This window comes from Acipenser ruthenus, chromosome 2, assembly GCF_902713425.1.
Source record: "Acipenser ruthenus chromosome 2, fAciRut3.2 maternal haplotype, whole genome shotgun sequence".
NCBI classification, from domain to species: domain Eukaryota; kingdom Metazoa; phylum Chordata; class Actinopteri; order Acipenseriformes; family Acipenseridae; genus Acipenser; species Acipenser ruthenus.
Genome location: NC_081190.1, coordinates 64921299 through 64941459, shown reverse-complemented (window position 1 = coordinate 64941459; position 20161 = coordinate 64921299). Strand labels below are relative to the sequence as shown.

The 20161-nt window shown below is 37.3% G+C and overlaps 1 protein-coding gene across 1 annotated transcript; it reads left to right on the top strand.

Annotated features, from left to right (window-relative positions):
* Positions 1–5540: 5540 nt before the first annotated feature.
* Positions 5541–14995, top strand: LOC117974140 (dentin sialophosphoprotein-like). The gene is made up of 5 exons (XM_058999138.1): positions 5541–5691; positions 6184–6254; positions 7302–7343; positions 9447–9491; positions 12927–14995. Exons 2-5 carry the CDS (start codon positions 6201–6203, stop codon positions 14379–14381), a joined length of 1596 nt encoding a protein of 531 aa, XP_058855121.1. The 5' UTR covers positions 5541–5691; positions 6184–6200; the 3' UTR covers positions 14382–14995.
* Positions 14996–20161: the final 5166 nt, after the last annotated feature.

Genomic DNA, 20161 nt, shown 5'->3' with positions numbered 1-20161 from the left:
CACTGTATACATATAATCAATTTATATTATGCAGAGTGTAGTGTTTACATGCTTTAAAATGTAATTCAAATCATGATTTTAAATCCTTAAGGTGGGTTATGTTTCCGGGTGTAAACTACCTTCAGCACATATGACATTGATCTCAAAACTGGTAATGGAATTGACAGAGTATCTGTTAGCCTATACAAATATATAAGATAAAGAACTAGAATGAAACAACCAATGAACATCCCATTGAAACACACTCTACTGAAAATAGTTTTCAGTTTTCTGAAATGTTTTTGCCAAACCCATACTGTATGTAGGATGACAAAACTTGTGCTGCAAACGATATATAATAGCATAATTATAAACCAGAAAATATATTGTTTATCACATGAGACCACTGTATTAATACTGTAAAACTGTAAAACAAAACTAACATTGGATGCATACATGTGTGTAAGACAAACCTGCAGTATATTTACAAAATGTTCTGTATAATCCTTGAGCAGTTTTGAATCAATGTTTTTGTTTTTTCTTATTTTTATATTTTACATCGTATGAACTTATTTATTTAAAATCACAAAGAGATGTATTTAATAAAATAAAATAAAAACATTGGGTGTTAAAAGAGTTGTCAATATTTCCTAATTCATAAATGTCATTCATCAGCCATTCAGTTTTAATATACTCTTTTGCATAGCAAGTGGAGGTTCTTATTGCTGTTCTTGTACAGTCTTTAGGGGTAAGCCCTGTATTAACTACATGCAGAATTCCAGTGATTATCTCCAATCATAATAAACATTACCTCAAATCACTGTTTTTTGTCAAAGAAGCAAACATTTGCTAGAAAACTAACATTTTAAATAATATACAATAAAATGACTCCTCAGTAAAACATTACACAGAGATAAAACTATAAGATACAGTAGATAAATAATAATTTCAAATACTTCATATCTTGTTCAAATGTATGTGTAATATATACAGTGTGTGTATATATATATATATATATATATATATATATATATATATATATATATATATATATATATATATATGACAAATGTTGGAAATGGAGACCTAACGCCTACACAGACCGTTCATTGACATACAGATACTGTAAATGGATTGCATTTTGTATTTTACTGTATTGTGTACAAAACAAGATACATTATTTAGAAACATACGGTTCTGTATTTCTCTCTAGAGAACCAAGGGTTCAATATGAAACCCAAGAATTCTAAAAAGATGCTTCATATAGTGGAGTAGTGGTTAGGGCTCTGGGCTCTTGACTGGAGGGTCGTGGGTTCAATCCCCGGTCGAGGACACTGCTGTTGTACCCTTGAGCAAGGTACTTTACCTATATTGCTCCAGTAAAAACCCAACTGTATAAATGGGTAATTGTATGTAAAAATAATATGATATCTTGTAACAATTGTAAGTTGCCCTGGATAAGGGTGTCTGCTAAGAAATAAATAATAATAATAAAATAATATATGGAACACCTAAATAATTTTGGAATTCCACATGAAGGTTCTTTTGAATTAGTTCTATATAGAACCCATTAAATAGAACCATCTGTTCAGTATATTTTAAATCATGTATGACAAATCAACCAATCGTTTAAGGCTTGTTCACACGTCACACTTTCTGTCAAAATCTTTTTCTACGAAAGATCAGGAAAAAGGTAAAAATGAGAGATCCACCACATTTCTTTTTTTCTTACAAAACAATGGAATTAAATTGTGATACATATTGAGTATTTTTCACTTTTATTTGAAAATACAGTTTCACTTTAAAGGTCAGGCATTCATGACATGGCAAAATGTACATATACAGTAATGTTCACAGTTGCAAAATGTCCACAAAACAGTGATTTGAAACACTATTCAGTGGCCCAGAGTTCTAGATTTACTTTCAAGAAAGATTGCATTATAATTGTATATATTATTTATAGCTCCAAACACAAGACTGTGTCTTAGCAAGTGGTTGTAAAAAAAAGGTGTGTGAGTTGTATTTGATTATATAGATTTTATTGTAATATTCATAAGTAATTATAGTGCTCATAGAAAAATGCTGACACATGCTGAATGAATGATTCACAAATATTTTCTTTGATGAGTCTGCAGAAAGTTGTGGCAAATAGGTTTATGACAATTGTTCTGGCATTGTATTGTACTACAATTATTTACACTGTACATGAAACAAAGCAGTTTACTACAAACATGCATCAATTGCACCCCTGATAGATAACTACAATGATACCTTCATTGAAAAATATTTGAATTAAAACTAAATTATAGCTAAAAAGGTCCGATGTTTATTTGTCCAGATGGTGTCTGTTTAAAATACAGATGACTCTACTCAACAATTTTAAAGTGAGTCATACAAAAGTGCACTTCATCCTCTGGAAATCAGTTTATTGTGATGTACACATCAACATGAAGGCTACATATACCACAGGGATGCTGGATATACCCTCACCTTGGGGCGTCTGTACACTAAATGCATAGTGTGAATTGGGTGAAGATTTTAAATGTTTGGTTAATGAAAATAAAATGACTATACAACTACAAAATACATTGCTCTTTGAACAATGATTCTGGTTGTCGATTCTTATTCTTTACTATGCATGAACTTAGTTGTGGTCATGTGGCAGGTAATGTCAAATAGAAATTATGTGGATTTCAAGGAAGGAAATGTATGAAAAAAATATGCAAAACAAGAAACTTGAACCCATATGTGAAAAAGCAATATACTTATCTTGGTACCATTTTCCTTTTTCTTGTGATATTTTTAAATGTCTTTTTGCTAGTTCATAAGGAATTAGCTTTCCTTTATTTAAAAGATGCTTGATGTTGTTGACCTGTAAGAATGAAGAGGATAATGAAGACTGTATAAGATAATTACTGTTATTATACAATTTCAACACCGCTTTCTTCGTTTGAGTGACCAGTGGAGATTAAACTATGGTAAAACTTATATGAGACACATAAGAAAGTAAAGTAGTGTCTTCATAAGTGTTCCTGATTCTCATAAACGTTACTGTTAATTTTAATTGATTACTGTTACTATACTGCGCAGCCAGCATCTTTTGTGCCAATGATGATATTATTATTATTATTATTATTATTATTATTATTATTATTTATTTCTTAGTAAACACCCTTATCTAAGGCGACTTACAGTTGTTACAAAGTATCATATTACAAAGTATCCACAGCTAATCTGCCAGAGGCAGAGAAGCGGAGGGGGCGAGAAGGGGTATAGGGAGAAAAATAGTCTGGAGATAGGAGGGAGCAGAAAGGTCAAGACAGCGATAGGCGAGTACAAGAGCTTTGAATTTGATGTGAGCGGCGACAGAGAGCCAGTGGAGGTAGCAGAGCAGTGGAGTAGTGTGGGAGAAATGAGGAAGGGAAAAGACAAGGGGAGCAGCAGAGTTTTGGATGAGCTGGAGTGAACAGATAGTGGAAGCAGGAAGGCCGTCCAGGAGGGAGTTGCAGTAGTCAAGGTGATACAGTACTAAGACCTGAACTAGGAGCTGTGTGGCGTGTAGAACTGAGAGTAGGAGAGAGAGAGGTCGAGGGTTACACCAAGGTTCTTGGTGGATGAGGAGGGAGAGAGGGTGGTGGATTCAAGAGGAATAGAGATAGAGAGATCAGTGGTGGGGGAGAGGTTGAGTTTAAGGTGATGTGAGTGCATCCAGGAGGAGATGGCCAAGATACAGGTAGAGATACGGGAGGAGATGTTGGTCAGAGGGAGAAAATGAGAGGAAGATCTGGGCATCATCAGCATAGAAATTAAATGAGAGGCCATGGGAGGAGATGAGGGCACAGGGAGTGTAGAGAGTGTAGAGAGAAAACAGGAGGGGTCTCAGGACTGAGTCTTGGAGGACACATGTTGAAAGAGGGTGAACCACGCCAGGACATCCTGTACATGCGATCGGAGAGGTAGGAGGAGAACCAGGTAAGAACAGTGTCGGAGAGTCCCAGTACAGTGAGGGAAGACAGCAGAGAGGTCGAGAAGAATTAGGAAAGAGGAGAGGGAGGCGCCACGGGCAGAGAGTAGAGAGTCAGTAATGGAGAGAAGAGCAGTTTCAGTGGAGCGTGCCAGGTGAAAACCAGATTGGAGGGGGTCGAGCAGAGAATGTGTTGACAGGAAAATAGAGAGCTGGCTATGTACCGCTCACTCGAGGGTTTTAGAGAGTTAAGGGAGACAGGATGGTAGTTCTGGAGGGATCAGGAGTCAATGGAGGTTTTTTTTTTTTAGATAGGGTGATGCATGCCTGTTTGAAAGCAGAGGAGAATATGTTAGTGGTAAAGTCTTTAGCTACCACTACTAAATATTTACTGTATATTTTTAAATGCTTCTGCATTTTTGAAGCACTGAAAACCTTCAGCACTTGCTGTTATGTAGTTACATATCCAAAGCTGGTAACCTTCTGACCAAATATAATTATATTTAACCACACACAGTTATTAAATGGTTTAGGGGTTCTTGTGTATAACTGTTTATTTAAGAAAGTACATCAACTTTTTCCCATACATGTTTTATGTACATGTGATATTGTAACACACTGGACAGTATATTATTGTTTTGTGAATGTATAAACAAGTTAAATGCCATAGTACACTATATTAAACAGCATACATTTTCAGTTGGCAGTTTTTCTTACGCAGTATCAAATTTAAAAATAAAAAAAAAATCTAAAAAACTCAACTCTGTAATTAGTAAAGGAGCAGTTATCAGGCCCAGTGTATTTTTACATGCTAAAGGTTCCTGCTGCTGACCCTCATGACACAAATAAATAAAACCTCTATTGTCTATCTGTAATATAATATAAATAGTTAGATCCAAGTGTTAGATAACTGCAGATTTATTCACACATTATTTATTGTTATTTATTTCTTAGCAGACACCCTTATCCAGAGCGACTTACAATTGTTACAAGATATTATACACATTATTTCACATTATACAGATATCACTTTTTTTTTTTTTTTACATAAACTTACCCATTTATACAGTTAGGTTTTTACTGGAGCAATCTAGGTAAAGTACCTTGCTCACGGGTACAGCAGCAGTGTCCCCACCTGGGACTGCCCTAACCACTACTCCACACTGCTGCCTACATTTTTAGGCCTATTCAATTAATAACGTATTAAAATTGTGTAAAATGGTCTAGAAGGGTTAGGATACCCCAGGCCTCACAATGTCAACCTGTTCTAAAGGTCAGATGTGAAACTGTAAAAGAAGATTTGATGGCCACTGTGTGTGCCAATGTAAATATTTACCAAGCGGGAGCTACAGTTATACTGATGGTGTTGTGTAGGTGAAAATTGGTTTAATATATATCCTCCTTACACTGCTTTTGTAGTAATAACATACATTAGAACCGAGAACATAAATCTTTGATAAGACAGCCAATTAAGGAAAAAAAAACACTAGTCATTTGTGGGCAACAGGGCCATTTTAAGGTAAATATACCTTGATGATAAACGGGTGAGTGGGAATTGAAAAAGCCAATAGTGAATGTTGGTCACACCTTATAACATCATCACAGCGTACTGATTTTTTGTTTCCAACCTGAAGCATAGTTTAAAACCCCATCCGTCACAGGGAGTAAGCAGTCTGTCCAAGGAGGCTCAAAGTGAAAAAAAACACTGCTGCTGAACTGCACATACTGCAGCTGGTGAGCACAGCAAGGTAAGAAGTTATTTACGTATTTATTTGTATATACAATACTGTATAACGTGTCTGTTCTCATCTCATGCTTTATAAAGATCATGCAACTTGAATATAGTTATATACGTTACATTATTTCTACGACTATTTATATTAAACACAAACTGTTGGTTTTCCATGAACAGATTTTCTGTCAATATCATCCTTTTTGTAGTGTGCAATAGAGAGACAGTAAGGCAGAGAAGAGGGGAGCGATATAGGTTATGTTGGGATAACATTTTCCTCCACCCATATATTTCTCTTTTCTCTGTCTGTCTTACCTCTATATAGGTCATTGATACGATTTGTAGAAAATATTTTGCAAACGACAGCATCAATGTTTTACTGATTGGGTGTGTGTGAGTTTTGTTGTACAACCATTTAATTTAATTTCATTGGCAGTTTGTTATGTGTATGCATATGTGATTGTTATTTATAAAAAAAATACAAAATATGTTATCTGTTTTCTATCAGTGAAATAACCGGTAAACATGAAGACTACATTATTTCTTGTCTGCCTATTAGGGGCAGCTTGTGCTGTCCCAGTAAGTATATTTTATATAACATTCTCTTTTAACCCTTTAAAGTACACAAGGAATTGAGCTGTTGTTCAAACAGTTTCTTCTTAAAATACAAAGTATCACGAGAAAACTGACAATTTGGATGACAAGATCCAAACCATCAATAAATTGTAAACCCTGTTTCCTGCACCTGCAAAAATAATAAAGTTAGCATTGTATTTGTGGGAATGCATACTGTATGTCCTTTGTACATTAAAGGGTACCTATTCCAAAGTTGAACATTTTTAAATATCAGAATAATATAGTACCCTAGATTGTATGTAACTTCTTAACACTTACATTAACTTAAGCCTAAAGGCCACTACACACCAGACGCGATGCGACAAGCGAAAGCATGCAGCGATGCGACAAAATTAATAGAAACTCTACTTTTGATAAGCATCTTTCACACCACAAGTGGCACCAGGACGACACTGAAGCAATGCAATATAAATAGGATTGTCCATTTTGTCGCGTGACAACTAGGGCATTGAGCAATCAGAGAACAGCTTCAATGCACGTGGTCCAGCAGGGGGAAGCAGTATCCAAAATGACGGAGGAAACAATACTTGCCGTGGAAAAAGATCATAAAGATCATCACAATTATAAAAATACAGAGGTGAAACACCATCAGAGAAGACACGCATAATTTCTACATCATGTTGACGAATATGTACCAGTCTTGTCAATAGCAATTTTTTATAGTTTTATAGATCTGTCAGTTATCAAATCCATCATATCACCTCTGTGTCGCTTGTGTATGGCCGTGTCGCTGCGAAAGTAATGAAAAATCACATTGTGTCAGGTGTATTGTGGCCTTAACCCTAACCCTAACCCTAACCCTTAAGCTTAACTCGAATATAAACCCTAAACATAATCGTCCACATTTATGTGTAACAAATTATAAAGGGTGTGTTTTGACAATAGAACATGGTACTGCTAAAATAGACAAACACATCCTGCAGCAAAATACAAAATTAACATTACATGAAAACTACAATAATAACAATGTATTTTTAATTTTATTTTAAGTTACCACAAGATCCAAAGTCTAGGAGTTTAGAAGAAAGAACAGTAAGTGTGTCATACAGTACATTAACATATTGCGATACATTATTGCAGATTTTTTTGTTATTTCCGGCAGTGGGGCCATGTGTGTACTGAGGAGATGTGAGAATTGTGCAGCTTTCAGTTTGCGGGTTCTCTTATGCAGCCTCAAATGTAAAATTCCAAAACAGTCCTAAAAAGATACTTAACCGGGTCATGGTAGCATGTACTTAATTCTGATAATAACTGCTATGTATGTCTATCAGCTGTCATCCACTGGTTTCAGGAAATATATATATATATATATATATATATATATATATATATATATATATATATATATATATACAGTACTGTGCAAAAGTTTTAGGCAGGTGTGAAAAAATACTGTAAAGTAAGAATGCTTTCAAAAATAGACATGTTAATAGATTATATTTATCAATTAACTAAATGCAAAGTGAGTGAACAGAAGAAAAATCTAAATCAAATCCATATTTGGAGTGACCACCCTTTGCCTTCAAAACAGCATCAATTCTTCTAGGTACACTTGCACAAAGTCAGGGATTTTGTAGGCATATAGTCAGGTGTATGATTAAACAAATACCAAACAGGTGCTAATGGTCATCAATTCAATATGTAGGTTGAAACACAATCATTAACTGAAACAGAAACAGCTGTGTAGGAGGAATAAAACTGGGTGAGGAACAGCCAAACTCAGCTAACAAGGTGAGGTTGCTGAAGACAGTTTACTGTCAAAAGTCATACACCATGGCAAGACTGAGCACAGCAACAAGACACAAGGTAGTTATACTGCATCAGCAAGGTCTCTCCCAGGCAGAAATTTCAAGGCAGACAGGGGTTTCCAGATGTGCTGTCCAAGGTCTTTTGAAGAAGCACAAAGAAACGGGCAACGTTGAGGACAATAGACGCAGTGGTCGGCCAAGGAAACTTACTGCAGCAGATGAAAGACACATCATGCTTACTCCCCTTCGCAATCGGAAGATGTCCAGCAGTGCCATCAGCTCAGAATTGGCAGAAAACAGTGGGACCCTGGTACACCCATCTACTGTCCGGAGAAGTTTGGTCAGAAGTGGCCTTCATGGAAGACTTGCGGCCAAAAAGCCATACTTCCGACGTGGAAACAAGTTCAAGTGACTCAACTATGCACGAAAACACAGGAACTGGGGTGCAGAAAAATGGCAGCAGGTGCTCTGGACTGATGAGTCAAAATTTTAAATATTTGGCTGTAGCAGAAAGCAGTTTGTTCGCTGAAGGGCTGGAGAGCGGAACACGAATGAGTGTCTGCAGGCAACAGTGAAGCATGGTGGAGGTTCCTTGCAAGTTTGGGGCTACATTTCTGCAAATGGAGTTGGGGATTTGGTCAGAATTAATGGTCACCTCAATGCTGAGAAGTACAGGCAAATACTTATCCATCATGCAATACCATCCGGGAGGCATCTGATTGGCCCCAAATTTATTCTGCAGCATGACAACGACCCCAAACATACAGCGAAAATCATTAAGAACTATCTTCAGCGTAAAGAAGAACAATGAGTCCTGGAAGTGATGGTATGGCCCCCACAGAGCCCTGATCTCAACATCATCGAGTCTGTCTGGGATTACATGAAGAGAGAGAAGCAACTGAGGCTGCCTAAATCCACTAACTGTGGTTAGTTCTCCAAGTTTGGGCCAACCTACCTGCCGAGTTCCTTCAAAAACTGTGCAAGTGTACCTAGAAGAATTGATGCTGTTTTGTAGGCAAAGGATGGTCACACCAAATATTGATTTGATGTAGATTTTTCTTCTGTTCACTCACTTTTCATTTTGTTAATTGATAAATATAAACTATTAACATGTCTATTTTGGAAAGCATTCTTACTTTACAGCATTTTTTCACACCTGCCTAAAACTTTTGCACAGTACTGTATATATATATATAATTCATTATAAAAATACTTATAACTAGATTATTTTTCCCCTCAAAAATTACTCTTGACAGTCACCTTAATGTTTCATAATATCACCACACAAATCACAGAAATTATTAATAAAATGTAAAAGTACAGTTCTATGTATCCTGCTACATTCTTCGGAAATATATACTGATGACAATGTTGTATTTTCCCACAGGTAAATGGTGACCGTGATAACAATAGTACAATCCCAGAAGAAAAGGTAACAGAAATGCATTCGAAATATGTTATTTTATTTGATCTGCAATTTTATTTGTTATTAGTTACAAAAACACTGCCAAAGTGAGTGACATTCCACCTATTTCCTTTAATATATTTGGGGATGAAACTCCACATAACTGGTACAACACCAACTTTCTGAGTGAAGACAGCAGACCACCTGAAAAAACATATATAAATAAAATAAGTGAACCAACAACTGTCAAGAGTAGACACATAACAGTAGATGAGGAAGAGCTAAATGAAATAGAAGAAAACAAAGATGGAAAAAACACTTTAAAAAACTACAGCATGGGCTGCTAATGTACTTAAAGACTCAATGTGAACCTGATGAAGACACATTAGTGTCGAAACACGTTTTTTGTTTTTTTTATAATCATGTTTTTAAATTAATGAAAAGATTTTGTTTTTAAGAAAACAAATGAGCAGGAGTTAAACAATTAATCCTTTTGAAGCTAAATGACGAGAGTGCGACCATGAATGTCTCTACGGAAACTCTTTTGGTAAGCCATCTGAACTGAAAGTCTGGCTGAAAGAATTTTGAACTTTTGCATTGCCATAGAGACTCTACCTTCATTACATGTAATTACCTTATACTGGTCAGCACCTCGTCAATATCAAGCATTGTAGTGCACAAATTACTTTTTTGTTATTATAAATGTGTGGTTACCATGGCATCAAAAGCCTATAAATACCTCCAATATTTGTTTTCAAACACACTTTCCCTTGACAAAGGTATGCTAAACATACCGAAAAGTTGGGAAGTTGACTCTTTGAGCAAAAGTATATATATGTTACAGGCAAACCGAAACTGGGCAATTCGCGGATTGCCAGGGTGATTCGCAAATTGTCCGGGCGATACGTGAATTTCCCGGGCAAAGTCCGAAATAAATCATAAAGATCTTTCATTCCAGGTTTTGCCCGGGCTGATGTATGACTGCCCAATAATGCCTGGTCAATGTCCGAAATGAATCTCAAAGATCTTTCATTTTATGTTTTCAGGGGACAGAGACAGAGCTACGATTAAAGAGCTTGTTTGACCCGCCTACCTGAGTAGCGTCACTCACTCACTCACTCATCTCATTCATAAAAACTACACAGGAAGTCCAGTTTCAGAAAATAGGCATATATTTAAAAATGTATTTTTATTGATGACATGACTATATAAAATATTTAAGAGATATATAAGACTAATTTATTTTAAACAAATTATTAAAATCGAGATATGTATTATGTACTAAACTTACACTCTGAGTCACTCCACTGAGTCCTCTCTCCAACTGCTTGTTATAAACACTGTCAAACGGCTAACATGTTCCACCCAGTAATTGCATCGATCTCTCTGATTGGACAGTTCAATACAACTCCTTATTATTATTGGTTGTTATTATGTTATTAATAATACTGTCCTTTTTATACGCAAGTGTCAGTGGGGTTTCTGATGTTAATTTTTGTTGACAGTTGTAGTCAAAATTGTACATACCCCAATGGAAATGTATAATTTTATATATATATATATATATATATATATATATATATATATATATATATATATATATATATATATACCACAAGCATGGGTATATCTAGCATAGAATACATGTTTGTTATTCCACTTCAGTGGGATAACTTAACTGGAATAACATGCTTACCGGGACTGCTGAATTCAGGACGGAGAAGCGCTTCGGTAGTTCATACAATACTGCCATCAATACGTGTTTTATAACAACTTTAAAATGTATGAAATAATTTCAGATTTCTATTGCTGTTTTGATTTGGACCCCGATTTCTTGAGTACGAATTTAGTCAAGAAATGCCAGTTACCAATCAGCCTGCGTCTGACGTATCTGAACAGCCTGTAGTTCCTTCATTAACCAACGGTAGGAAACAAAAGAGAGGCTGCAAACTGACAGACTGAGCTCAAGGTTGTATTTAAAAAATTGCAAAGAGGCCATAAACAGGGTTCAAAAGTAATTTGCGTCGAATCAAATGAAAGTAAAGATCTGCCAGGTAAAGTAAACTGATTTCATATTAAAAAAATGTACACATTTGATTGCTATTTATTTAAAAAGTATACTTGTGGTAGAAACAGAATAGGAAGATGTCCTTAGGAGGGTTGTGATTATGTCAGAATAGAATGTTCATTCCAAGAGATTCCAAAGTTCTAGTTTGAAGATAAACTCACATTCCCTTTGTTTTCAAGCATAGACTGATCCCACAGATGATCATCATGCAACATCCATTAACCTTTTACATGCACCTCTAAAGGAATAGTATACTGGAAGAAATGCAACAAACTACATTTTGGAAATTTACAGGCATTTAGCTTTGTGGAACATTTACAAAGGCTTTGAATCAACACCACTTCATTTCCAGAACCTGACTTTTCACCAGTGATAATCCCTGCTGGAACAAATGCTGCTTGGAAACAAAGGGAATGTGAGTTTATCTTCACAGTAGGAACTTTGTAACTTCTTGGAATGAACATTCTATTCTGACATAATCATGACATCATCCACAGAATTCTTGAAAAATACATTTACTGCCCTGTGTTTACTTTTCTTTCTACACAGCTGAAGAAGGGCTTTTGTCATTTAAAAAAAAACTTTTCATTGTTTTTATTTTTGTACACTGCAGTTATACCTCCTTGGATGTTGGCTCTTTTTGGGCAAAAACATTTGTAACAGATCTCTAAACTAAAGTGTTACCAACATAGTATTTATGTAAGTGGAAGAAAAATATCCTGTTTCCTCATGAAAATTAAACAGTAAGTTAAGGTATGAGGATTGTATTTTTCTTCATAGATATGTAGGATAAAAAGGCAAACATAAATCACATTGAAACAAATTAATTATATACACAGTACATCGGTATTTTTAAATGCACTGTGGCGGAGTGTCCCGCCCCTATTTATTATTATTTGTATTTTTGTTTGCGGCGCGGATAAAAGCGCCACGTCTTTTATTATTATATTTAAAAACCCTGTGAGGATGCATGGCTGATCAGCTACTGATTAACTAGCTGACAGTCATGCATCCTTACCAAACGCGTGCAGACTCTGGCCGAGGGGTAATAAGATAATTAACAACTAGTTAATCCCTCGGCCAGAGTATATAAACCTGCAGCTCTCTGCACTCGGGGTTTGAGTGTAGAGAGGAGAGTACTTGTTTGTTTGTTTATTCGTTTGGCCCTCCTGCCCTTTTGTTTGGTGTTTTGTTAAAATCATGTGTTTGTTTATTAAACACGCTGAGTGCCATTGCATTCAGCTTCACCCGCCCATCCACTGTTGTGATTCAGTTACTTCCTGGTCCGTGACATCATCACACCTCACCACTGCGAGCCAGCCTGCCACATGCACCTATTAACTATTGAAATTATTATTGTTTATAGATTGTTGGTATATTTTTTTTCACTTCAGGTTTTCTCTAGTGGAAATAACGTCACTCTACCTGGAGATGGAGATTCAAACAGCAGTTCGGCTGAACATCCTAATAGCACTTCAACTGAAGATTCAAATAGCAGTTCAAATGAAAACTCCAATAGCAGTTCAGATGAAGATTCAAACAGCAGTTCAGATGAAGATTCAAACAGCAGTTCAGATGAAGATTCTAATAGCAGTTCAAATGAAAACTCAAACAGTACTTCAACTGAAAACTCCAATAGCAGTTCAGATGAAGATTCTATTAGCAGTTCCAATGAAAACTCTAACAGTACATCAATTGTAAGCTACAAAAGCAGTTCCAATGAAGATTCTAATAGCAGTTCAGATGAAGATTCTGATAGCAAAGAGAATGAAGTGGTCAAAGGTGGCATGAGGATTAACGACAGTGACCATGTTGATGAATTCAGTGGTGATAACAATGATGACAATGGCATTAAAGAATCTGATAATACTGTAAGCATCAATGGGGATAATCCAGGCAGAATTACTGCTACTAAATTTAATAAAGTAGAGGATATTGATGGAGATAAGACAGATAGCAAAAAAGACAACTTCCACTATGATATTTACAGTGTTGACAAAGAAGGTAAACACCATACAAATAATAGAGATAATGTATTATTTGACTGGACTGGAAACAATAATTTCCACAGTGACGAAGTAAAGAGTATTGCTGATAACCTCCTTGAAAAAGTAGACCACTATGAGTTTGATGATGAAGGAATGCAAGGTGATGACCCCAGCAGAGGTGATAGCAGTCACTCCACTGACACCACTTCTGCTAACAGTGACTCTAATGATGCATGCAGTTCTAGTGATTCCAGTGGCTCTTCAGATTCTAGTGATTCCAGTAAGTCATGCAGCTCAAGTGATTCATCGGATTCCAGTGATTCCAGTGATTCTGGCTCAAGTGATTCTAGTGAGTCATGCAGCTCAAGTGATTTCAGTGACTCTTCAGATTCTAGTGATTCCAGTAAGTCATGCAGCTCAAGTGACTCAAGCGATTCCAGTGACTCAAGCGATTCCAGTGACTCATGTGATTCAAGCGATTCCAGTGACTCATGTGATTCAAGCGATTCCAGTGACTCAAGCGATTCCAGTGACTCATGTGATTCAAGCGATTCCAGTGACTCAAGCGATTCCAGTGACTCATGTGATTCAAGCGATTCCAGTGACTCATGTGATTCAAGCGATTCCAGTGACTCAAGTGATTCCAGTGACTCATGTGATTCAAGCGATTCCAGTGACTCAAGTGATTCCAGTGACTCATGTGATTCAAGTGATTCCTGTGACTCAAGCAATTCCAGTGACTCAATTGATTCCAGTGACTCATGTGATTCAAGCGATTCTTGTGACTCAAGTGATTCAAGTGACTCAAGCGATTCCAGTGACTCCTGTGACACAAGTGATTCAAACAATAGCAGCAGTTAGGAAAATAAATAAAATGGCAATGACTATGATGATTTTAGCAAGGGGTTTCATGGAAAATGCTAATGTACCATAGGTATTTCACACGTGTAAATAAAGGGTGTGTAAATTAAGCATTACTGCCTAAGGTATTTATTTCAGAATACCAAACAGTAGGCTTCATTCTTAAAACTTAATAATATGTCTTTGGATGCACAGAATTAAAAGACAGTATTTAGGAATCTCTTTGGAAACACTTGTATTCGCTTTCTATTCTGCAAAGTCATTATAAATAATACAAAATAGTCTACACTGTAAATGTTTATCACATTACCATTTACTTCCCATCTCAGCATTAATTATGTGTTCCATTTAAAATGTTTACAACATCAAAAACATAACCTCAAGATAAAACTATAATACCTAACAATGATAAACGTGTTTTTATTAAAGCCAACATAAAAAGTATCCAAAGGGACTCTGTATAACTTTCTGTCGCTTTGCACTTTCTGTAGACTCTTGTGTTTTCTTCCTTCGTTTTTGTTTTCCAAGTAAGAAATGTATCCATTTCAAACACCGAAAACATATTCAACAAGCCGCTGTTGCTGTTACTAAAATGCAGCCGCGGTGATAAATAAAACAAAAACCGTCAAAGTATGAGTATTGTGATTACTATTTATGTTTACTGGAGCATTTATACTTCTAAAAAATGCAGAAATATTGTGCTTCACTGATACGACAAGTTGAAAACAGCAAAGATCATGAGCAGCACAGAGCACTCTCCATAAGCACAATCTCCAGACGCCTGTTCACCTATATATCAGAGTGGAAATCCACTCAATCGAAATCGCGCATGCGTACAGGTGGAAAATGTGGACATGATAGATTTTGTGTTTTTTTTTTCATCTGCGGTTCACTTTGAGCTGCTAAACAAAGATTAAATAACTATACACAGTGGTTTAAAGAAAATATAATATTGTTAAAACATCAATTCAAAGAGGGCTCCCAAGTGGCGCATCCAGTAAAAGCACTCGCTAGAGTGCAGGATGCGCTCTATAGCCTGGACTGCGCCAGTTCGAGTCCAGGCTATTCCACAGCCGACCGTGGACGGGAGCTCCAGGGGGCGGCGCTCAATTGGCCGAGCGTCGTCCGGGGGGAGGGAGGGTTAGGTCGGCCAGGGTGTCCTCGGCTCACCGCACACCAGCGACCCCTGTAGTCTGGCCGGGCGCCTGCGGGCTTGCCTGTAAGCTGCCCAGAGCTGCGTTGTCCTCCGACGCTGTAGCTCTGAGGCGGCTGCACGGTGAGTCTGCAGAGTGTAAAGAAGCGGGCGGCTGACGGCACACGCTTCGGAGGATAGCGTGTGTTCATCTTCGTCCCTCCCGAGTCAGCGCAGAGGTGGTAGCGGTGAGCTGAGCCTAAAAAATAATTGGGCATTTCAAATTGGGGAGAAAATAATAAAAACTAATTGGCAACGACTAAATTTAAAAAAAAAAAAAAAAAAAAAAAAACATCAATTCAAGATAATTATTTTACTTTCATTTTTATTTGTGCATTTCTGAGTCATCCTGCGTACCCCCTATGACCCTTAAAAGTCCCCCAGGGGTACCCACAGTTGAAAACCCCTGTTTTAAGGTAAACAGTCTTAAATTCAGCAGTCTTTCACAACAAACATCCATTACAAAACAAATAACCTTACTGTGTATCAATTAACATTTAGATTTTTTTTTTAATTAATCTAAAAAGAGGAATTATTCCTGAAAGGGGTAATAAACAAGTGAAGGCTACCACAAAATATGTTTTTTACTGCTTATCACCATCACAGCCATTTCACAAGCCTTACTATGTTGACAAAGTTTCCCAGACTTTATTTTCTTTCTAATATACTACAGTACACATTGACTTCCAGTTTCAGACCCTTCTGATTCTTATGTTCCACATGTATGTGGGTTCAGGTGTAAAGTGTTGTTAAAACCTGTACAAGAAGTGAATTTATTGTGTGGTAGAAAAATAATGGGCTTTACTAAAGCGGTGTGTGGAAGGGTGTGGGTATTCACTGACACAGGAGTCAGAAGTGTATTTCACAACACCGCACAGGTGCCCAGTTTTATTTATTACTTTTTTTTTTATATTTGCAAGTGCTTTAGTTTAGCCCGCAGACGGCGCTGTTGTCCGTGGCCTGAATACCAGCGATGGTAGACAGGACCACAGAAATACCCACAGGTAAACAGTCCCGCTGATGCACTCGCAGGTGCTCTCAAATAATAATAATAACAAAAGGCAAAATCAAAAAGAGAAAATAAAACACAGTAATAAAAAATTACAAAGAAAAGGTGCTGCACTCGACAGCGTTACCCCGACCGTCGCTACCCGCACGGCCCCGTCCTACACTTTACCGCTCCCTCGACCTGCTTCAGATACACTTAAGGGGTCTGCCCAAGGTTTCTTATATAATATATTTATTATTTATTTTCTTCTCTTTGGGTTTCTTTTTCCGGCCGTTCTCGATCCTGGAGCAGAGATTCCGCTGGCTCGTTGTTTTGTCTTACAGGGGCAGCCCTGAGTGAACAACAGAACGTTATTTTATAGGGCCAGCAATCCCCTCAAGGCCCGGCTCTCAGCTACTCAGAGAAAGGGAAAGTCCACACACCCTCTCTCCCACCACTCTGTGTCACTGCCATGACTGGCGGATATTGCAAGGCTGCTGCCCTCGTCCTGCAGCAATATGAACGCACCAGAAGAGTCAGCACAGATCTCCTCCCTGTTACACAATGAAAAAAACCATCAATAGAAAATGAGAAGGAACATAGCAGGCGAAGCCAAGATTTAGTAGAGGGCCGATGACCTGAAGTAAAGAGAAGGCATGCAGGTAAGTTTGGGACTCAAGCACTGGAAGTGTACAGCGTACAACAGAGGTAAGATAAGCGCATGAGAGTGTGGCCGGGGGTTCGCTTTGACTCATGGCAGTCAGAACCCCCCCCCCGTTAGAAGGAAGGTAGGCGGATGCCTGAACTTGCCCCCCAGAGGGACCGATGAAAAAGATATGTGCGAAAAAGTGGTGGAGGGGAGGAGGAGGACAATGAAAACACGAAACAGCGGGAGTGCATGTGATCAGGGCTTAAATAGGGAATTAGAGACTAATTAGAGATCCCCAGCTACATGTCCCCCGAACTGCGCTATGCTATATAAAAACATACATAAATAAATACTGAGCATTTTGATTCAAGACAACAAAACTCTAAAGAGGTACTAACTTAATCCACAGGGTATGCCTGTAGCCTGATTCTTCCATTATTAAGCAGTTTTTCACTTTATTTGCACATTTTTAAGTATCAATTAAAGCCCACTTAAAACAACTTTAATTAGGTGTTATTTTGAAAGACAGCTCTCCTTAAAAAGAAATAATAACACACATGTATACTAAAAAGAAACATTTACTGACCTAATGTAGAATCAGTGATGGAAATAATAGCCAGATAATCATTTTAAGTTTAAGCAATGTTTGTGTCAGCACCAGAACTTCCACTTATTAAAGGTTACGTTTGAGATGATGTTGAGTCAACTTCATGAAGTACATGTTGAAGATCTAAATGCTGTAGTTTAGGATAATTAATCGTCAGCAGTGAGCTCTGGTAAAGACCATGAATGGAAAAAAGGTTTTCACTGGATTGAGATTCTGGTGTTAAAGTGACCAGTAAGTAAAACTAATACTGTTGTCCGATGAACTGTATTGAAATAATGATGACCAAGTGACAAATCAGCAAACTGAATGATCTTGATTTTTCACGGTATATAATTGGCAAAACATATAGAGAACATGCATATGTGTATAGTAATGGTTGTGTATTCTTGATATGACCAGAGGTTAAAAGAATGTAGCACTGAAACAGTTAATTTTTACTGGACACCACCTATAATGGAATTTTAATGAGAGAATCATAGTGTATAGCTGTGTACCAACTATAAAGTGTGTGGTTTGAGGTTCATTTTCACATACTTATCATTAATAATACACTAGCTGTCTAAGTAACGTATTGTGTTTTTTATGCTTTATGCTTGCTAGTTTAAATCTTTCCTGTCTTCTAAATATATTCATGACAACTCATCATCTCTGCATCGTTGTGTAATGGGGACTGTGGCGCCATGAGCTCTCCTTTCTCATACAACTGTGTGTGGTAGCTGTTGCCAAACTTCTCACTCCTCCCTATGAACAGAAATCTGCCTTTCTCAAATATAAATCGTGTGTTTGTGTAATTATTGTTTTAAGTGTCCAGTATCGTGAATATGCGGAGCAGGCCATATACACAAGGATTTTGAAACACTTATGCATGTGTAAATTGTGGGTGATTGATTAATTGACCCCAAATTAAAGGACTGATCTAGCAAAAGGGGCTAGGATACTCATTCTATGAGCTACACTTAAAGACCAGATCAGACAGTGAGCTCTTTGAGGACTGACAGGCACTGCCAAGTATTAAAGTAAGAGACATCCCCTTTAGCTAGAGAGCTTGTATATGAGTATCTGAAACATCTGAAAATTGGAAATGTGAAAAAATGCCATGTTATCAAAAGTGCCCAGCCATTTAAAGTGGATATATCAAAAACACAAGTCAAGTTTCAAGAAACCACTGGGGCAACATTGGCCAGCACAAAGCAAATAGGCACAACTGTAAAAGCGGTGGGGGTCAAGGTTGCCCCAATTGTTTTACTAACTTGGCTTGTGTTTTTGATGCAAGTTCGATCCACTTTTATTGTGCCTGAAAAACACAAGCCAAAGGTTTATGGAAGGACTTACTGACAAAACACAGCCTCAGTGTGTTATCTGTGGTGAAATACTTGCAAATGACAGCATGAAGTAAAGCAAATTCAAAAGACACCAGGAAACCAAACACCTGGAATCTGTAAAGATGGTGACTACTTTTTAAGAAAGAAAGAAATTGCAATTGCAAACAAACCAATTAGTATAAAGGCTGCTTTTGAAAAAGTAGAGAGCGATGCAGTCGGCCACAGAAGCTTCTTTTTGCTGTTCAATTTTAATTGCAAAAACTTAAAAACCACACACTACAATGTTGAGAAAATGTGTGGACCGCAAATGGTAAATAAGATTAAAACAATTCCATTATCAGACAATACAGTGAAAGACAGAATAAACAAAAATTACAGATGACACAATTTGTAATCCAGTTGGATGAAACAACCACAGTGGCAGATGAGGCGGTCCTACTTGTGTATGTGCGGTACATCGATGAAGCTGAACTAAAGCAGGATATCTTAATGTCTACAAATCTTAACACCACAACGGATGAGGATATTTTTCATGAAGTGGACCGTTACTTTACAGTGCACAGCCTGCCATATGAAAACCTCGTTGCATGTTCTTCTGATGGGTCAGCCGCTATGATGGGAAAAAATAAGGGCCACTGGTAGGTAAAAATCTGTGTGAGGACCTGAATGAACACTGAGCACAGTAGTTAAAACTGTAAACTACATTAAAGGTCAGTCACTGAACAGTCGACTCTTTTGTCATGAATAAATCTAAAACCTGTCTTCCCTTGTACAAGGTGCGATCACCTTTTTTGAGAGAAAGTTATATGTCTCTTTGATAGAAACAGATTTAAGTTTTTGCAGGTACCAAGCTTGTGGTGGCTTTGACAGACTCACTGAGAGCAGCAGGCTGATCTTTGGGATACAAATTGAACACGTCCCTGACCACCTTCCGGCGCCTCCTCAAGACTCACCTCTTCAGACAGCACCTGTAAAACTCCTCTTTTTTTCCCTCTGGACACTTATCACTCTTCCTTAAATGC